This window comes from Engraulis encrasicolus, chromosome 20, assembly GCF_034702125.1.
Source record: "Engraulis encrasicolus isolate BLACKSEA-1 chromosome 20, IST_EnEncr_1.0, whole genome shotgun sequence".
NCBI lineage: Eukaryota > Metazoa > Chordata > Actinopteri > Clupeiformes > Engraulidae > Engraulis > Engraulis encrasicolus.
Window position 1 is genome coordinate 26924000 of NC_085876.1, and position 6000 is coordinate 26929999.

At 41.6% G+C, this 6000-nt stretch overlaps 1 protein-coding gene across 2 annotated transcripts in view; it reads left to right on the plus strand.

Annotated features, from left to right (window-relative positions):
• The window catches only part of dennd3a (DENN/MADD domain containing 3a), a 53485-nt gene extending 48489 nt beyond the window's left edge, over positions 1-4996 (plus strand). For both annotated transcript variants that reach the window (XM_063185690.1, XM_063185691.1), the window contains 2 exons: positions 620-757; positions 2882-4996. In XM_063185690.1, coding sequence (XP_063041760.1) covers positions 620-757; positions 2882-3082 — 339 coding nt within the window. In that variant the 3' untranslated portion in view covers positions 3083-4996. The remainder of the gene's footprint in view (positions 1-619; positions 758-2881) is intronic.
• The last annotated feature ends 1004 nt before the right edge of the window (positions 4997-6000 follow it).

The following is a 6000-nucleotide window of genomic DNA, read 5'->3' on the forward strand; positions in this document are numbered from 1 at the left end:
TCTCTCTCTCTCTCCCCTCACCTCCTCTGCTGTCATGGGTACTTCCCCTCTTGCCTAATCTCTATGGGTCATTAAACGTGCTGCTGTTTTATGTTTGGAGGAATGGGGTTTGTTGGGAGTCACTGGTTTAATGGTTGACATGTGCTGGGTGAGTGTAGGTGAGCCGAGCCGAGCGGAGGGTAGTGGTCCGTCTTTGATGTGCTGTCTTTGATGACTGCTGACTCCGGATTAGTGTGGGTGATGTGTTTATACGTGTGCCCTATCTTCTGTGTGCGTGTGTGTGTGTGTGTGTGTGTGTGTGTGTGTGTGTGTGTGTGTGTGTGTGTGTGTGTGTGAGTGTGAGTGCGTGTGCGCGCGTGTGCGTGAGTGCGTGTGTAAATGTTTGGGCACATTCCCATATTAGGTACGTGATGCAAGTGCCAGTGTGTGCGGGGTTTGCTTTTATAACACAATCTCTATATCTGTGTGTGTGTGTGTGTGTGTGTGTGTATGTGTGTGTGTGTGTGTGTGTGTTTGTGTGTGGGTGCGTGCGTGCGTCTGTGTGTGTGTGTGTGTGTGTGTGTGTGTGTGTGCGTGCGCGTGTTTGCGTGTGCGTGTGTGTGTGTGTGTGTGTGTCTAGCTGGAGCAGCTGTGGACAGGCTGTGCGGACTCTGATGAGCTGTGTGTGTGGCACTGCCGGGACCTGAGTAAGCCCTTCCACCGTGTCCAGCTGCAGGACTGTGCAGGCGTGCTGTGCATGATCAAGGTCAAGAACCAGGTGAGACTACTAGACACACAGCAGAGCTGAGCCCAGTCTCCTTTCTTCATTTTGTTCTCTCTTACTTTCCTTTCTTTTCTTTTATTTTCCGTTCTGTCCTCTTCTCTCTATTCTCCATTCCTGTTTTAGTCTGTTTTCGTCTGTTCTATATTCTACTCTATTCTACTCTGTATTCTACTCTATTCTATTCTGTTCTATTCTGTTTTATATGTCTTTTCCCTTCTCTTCTTCTCTTCTCTTCTCTTCTCTTCTCTTCTCTTCTCTGTTCTACTCTTCTCTTCTCTTCTCTTCTCTTCTCTTCTCTTCTCTTCTCTTCTCTTCTCTTCTCTTCTCTTCTCTTCTCTTCTCTCTCTTCTCTTCTCTCCATTCCTCTTCTCTTCTCTTCTCTTCTCTTCTCTTCTCTTCTCTCCATTCCTCTTCCCTTCTCTTCTCTCCATTCCTCTTCTCTTCTCTCCTCTTCTCTTCTCTTCTCTTCTCTTCTCTTCTCTTCTCTTCTCTTCTCTTCTCTTCTCTTCTCTTCTCTTCTCTTCTCTTCTCTTCCTCTTCTCTTCTCTTCTCTTCTCTTCTCTTCTCTTCTCTTCTCTTCTCTGTTCTACTTTTCTCTTCTCTTCTCTTCTCTTCTCTTCTCTTCTCTTCTCTTCTCTTCTCTTCTCTTCTCTTCTCTTCTCTTCTCTTCAGGCCTTCCTTTTTTCATGCCTTTGCTTTGCTCACACCATTAAATTATACGTATATTGTGAGGCTACGCTTCTCTCCAAAACAAGAGGTACTATACACACACACACGCACACACACACATGCACACACACACACACACACACACACACACACACACACACACACACACACACACACACACACACACACACACACACACACACACACACACACACACACACACACACACACACACACACACACAGTCCAAGCAGCAAAGCCAAGCACCACTCAAATTACCTTTGTCAGTCATGAGCCTCTTATATAAATCGTTATGTCCATGCATAAGTACGGGCCCGTATTGCCTCGTCCTCTTCTTCCTCATGTTCCTGGCCCCCCCTTGAGCTTCACAATTGGCATTATGTAAGAAGAACGCCCACCACTACCCACTCACCCACTCTCTCATTGCAGCTCTTTGAATATGGAACAGGCTTCAGAGGCCCTCTCCAATGCAGCCAAGCATCCAGCCAATGTTGCCAGATTTGGTGGTTACCCACCCAATTGGGCTGCTTGGGCCATTTGGCGTTTTTTTCTGGAGTTTTATGCCCATAGAAATCAATGCAATTTGTTAAAATTGGGCGGAATGTAGCGCATTTTGGCGTTTTTTGAGAACCTTTTGGGCGGGATTTGATCTCACACATCTGGCAACACTGCATCCACCTCCTCTGTGTGCTCTTCATGTTATGCAAAAGCAGGTGTGGGAGGATTGCATGGATCGAATGGAATGGCAGTCTCGCCTTGCGGCTTACTGTATTTATATGTTTATATGTATGTTACACATGGTGAAATGCACTCTTCTGTTTCTAGTATGCTGCTCTTCTGTTTGTTTTGGTTGTATGTCTGTTTCATCCTTTTGCGAAATGATGGGATTGTAGTGTAGGTTTTTTTTTAAGTTTCATATTTTTTGATACGTATCTGAGGATTATTGAGTAGAAGTACAGTAGTTAATCCTGAATCCTCCTAAACTGTTCATTCATGCACAAACTGTAATTTGTTTATTGGGCGTTACGAATGTTGCATTTGGCATACCGGCATAGCCCATAGCCAAGTGTGTCAGCTGTATCCATTCACACAAACTGCAGTTATCCCCTTTCCACACCTACCCGTTCGTTCTCTGATTGGAGCCCAAGTGCTGGTACTGAGGGATAGAATGCATGCTGAATTCGGATCGGAACGATTGTGCAAAGCAGCATGGGATTTCCCAGTCTATATCTGAGTGGGTGTCATGTATAAAACTCCTGTCTGCAGCATAATACATTGTCCTGATTCATTGGCCTATGCCCATCAAAGCTTTGAACTCTGCATCCTCTTGTGCAGACCCAAGTGGGTTTCTGCACTTTGTCTTGATGTTTTGGTCTTTGCCCATCACAGTTTGAACTTTGCTCTCTCTTTCCTCCTCCTCCTGTGCAGATCTGGGTGGGCTGCCGTGGGCGTGGTGCGGGCCAGACGAGGGGCAAGATCTACGTGGTGGACACAGAGCGCCACCTGGTGGAGAAGGAGCTGGCGGCACACGGCGACCGCGTCCAGGCCCTCTGCTCCGCCGAGGACAGATACGTGCTGAGCGGCGCCGCGCGCGAGGACGGCAAGATCGCCATCTGGAAGGTGGAGTAGAACCTGGAATCTCAGGCTCTTCCAGAGGACCGTAGAATTGCCACCTGGAAGGTGGAACAGAAAGTTCTGGAAAAGGCCCAAATCTCAAGCTCTTTGAGAGGATGGCTAGATTTTCACGTGGAAAAAGGGCCAAATCCTAAATTCTGAGAAACATCCTTCCTAGACTAACATCTGAACATACTGGAAAAAACAGAAATGAGACAACACCCCAAGATCAACGACTGGAAGATGGAAAAGTCAATGAAGGATCAGTTATGTAACAGGAATTAATTCCAAGAGAGAGAACTTCTAAAAAGCCTCATCTGAGTGGTGGATTGGCCAAAGTATTCTGAAAAAGTTAACAATTCCACTCTCTAATACAGAGCATCTCCAAGATTGCCATCTGATCGAATATAGACATATAATCCCTGTTGTTTGGGAGTGTCCCACGATTGTCAACTGGAAGGTGGAGTAGTCAAAGAAAGAATATTTTGGGGAACAAATCCAAACTCATCTCATCTCATCTCATCTCATCTCTTCTCAAGATGGCAATCATAAAGGCTGAGTAGTCGCAGAATGTTCTACAATAAAAGAAACAATCCCCAAGCTCATCCTAGAACATCCCAATTGTTAGCCCTATTAGGGTGTGTCTGGTTAGAAGAATGGAAAAAGTAGTCCAAAGAACATTTCGGACAGAAAGGGGCCATCACCAATCTCGGAGCACATCAAGAAAGTAAAAGGAACTTGGGATGCACCTAGTGAATACTGGTCTTAAAAAAAAAACAAAATACAGCAATTGCACAAACATTGAAACTGAGACACTGTCCCAGTCATACAAGGAATTTAGTCATAAGACAAAGGTGTTATGAAGTATCAATGTATGAACTTGAATTTTAACAGTTGCTGTTTTATACAGCTTTATAGGGCACAGTAGGCATAGAGTTCTCAGAAGACTGCATTGTACAGTCCGTTATTAAACACTTACAGGTGGAATCTGTCCTTTGAAGGTACACTGTGCAAGATTTTTAGTTGTTTATTTCCAGAATTCATGCTACCCATTGACTAATGTTACCTTTTTCATGAATACTTACCACCACCACCATCAAATTCTAAGTATTCATTACGACTGGGAAAATTGCACTTTTCATACATTAAAAGGGGGATCTTCTCCATGGTACGCCATTTTGACCTTCCAGGCAGACATTTTTAGCTGCAAAAATGACTGTACTTGGACCATACTAGAAAATATTAGTTAATTACTTAGTAAACGTTCATGAAAAGATCAAATTTGGCAATAGGCAACCCAGTTTCAATGAGCAGTATAGTTTCCTGCACAGTGTACCTTTAAAAAAAAGGGCCTCAGGGTCTTCTGGCATTGTCATAGGATGAAGGGACACAGGTTTTATGAAGTACTATATATTTGAAGGAATAATGAAGAATAAATGAAGGTTGAAATGTTATGAAGTAGGAAAAGCACAAATGCCTGAAGAGTTCATTATGTTTCAGGATGTGCACTAACAACTTCCAAGGACAAAAAGACATTGTGTTCCTGAAATGAGACTGAGGATTCTGCAAAAAGGATCCTCGGACAGGAATGAATCATCTATGTATCTGTTTACAGTGTAAATTGCCATATTGTGTATATTGCCATATTATCATTAATCTTCCTGAAATGTCTTACCCAATTTCTTATTTACATGTGCTTATTTATTAGCTGCAAAATGTAGTATGCTTATTACACATTCCATTATTGTAACTAAATGTGTACATTTGTACTACTTTTTTATATGACAGAAATTTACATTTTGTATTGCTCATGTCAGTATTATGCCTCAAGTAACAATAAAATATTTGTCTTGTAAATATGCTTTACAGGATAACTCAATGTAACTAATGAGAAAAGCATCTAACAACCAAAGAGGAATAAAGTCATAACAGGAAAACTTTGTTATTCTTTATTTTTGCTCACTCAACTATTCATGAAAGCAAAAGCATGTTTATTTTGTCCAGCAGATGGCAGTAAACAATACCTGTCCTCAGAGCCGTATATAAAAATCTTTATATACGGCTCTGCCTGTCCTATGTGAACACATCAGTGATAAGATGTGAGCTACTACTGACCGGTGCATGACCAAATTGGTGTGGTAACACTTATGCATAATAAGGATACATAAAATGTATTATAAAGACTTTATAAAAGACCACTGATGAATAAAACACAAGTGTTTTTGCTAAGTTTTACTAATGCTCTATAACATATCCACAAATAATATGTTCAAGATTTTACAAACCTTTTAACAGTATTTTTTATTCATTTACAAAAAATATGAATGTTTGATAAACAAATACCTATAAAATATTAACAAAACATTTCCCACTCATTTACAATTTTTTTTATCATTGGTTAATTATTTACTAAGTTTTTAGAATACTTTTTATGCATCCCTTACAAAGTGTTACCATTGTTGTCATATAGTGTACAGACAAATCAACCTATTTAGCTATCTATCTAACTATGGTTTCAGCTCTAACTTGAAATGTTTGTCACATACACACTTGAGCTGCAGTCCATGTAAAAGTTATGCGTCTCGTCATTTGGGCAATTGGGCAGTAATCATACACATTAGACAGTTGGCACAATTCTCACCATGATCTTATTTGTTTTCAATTCATATGGGGAAGAATTGGCATTCAGAAACTTCAATCTGAGGGGTTGTCTGGACGACAACAGCAGATGTCAAATCTTCTGCTCATTATGGTTGTTATGACTTGTGGCGCTCTGTTCTTTTTTTCCTCATGGAAACTGGCCATAAGCTTCTCTGCTATGAGCACTATGTGTTTAGTTATGTCACGTTTGCACCATGGGATAATCACATTTTGTTTAAAGGCCTTAAACCCCTGTTTGCAGATTAGAGATTGCGAAAACAATGTGGACTCTG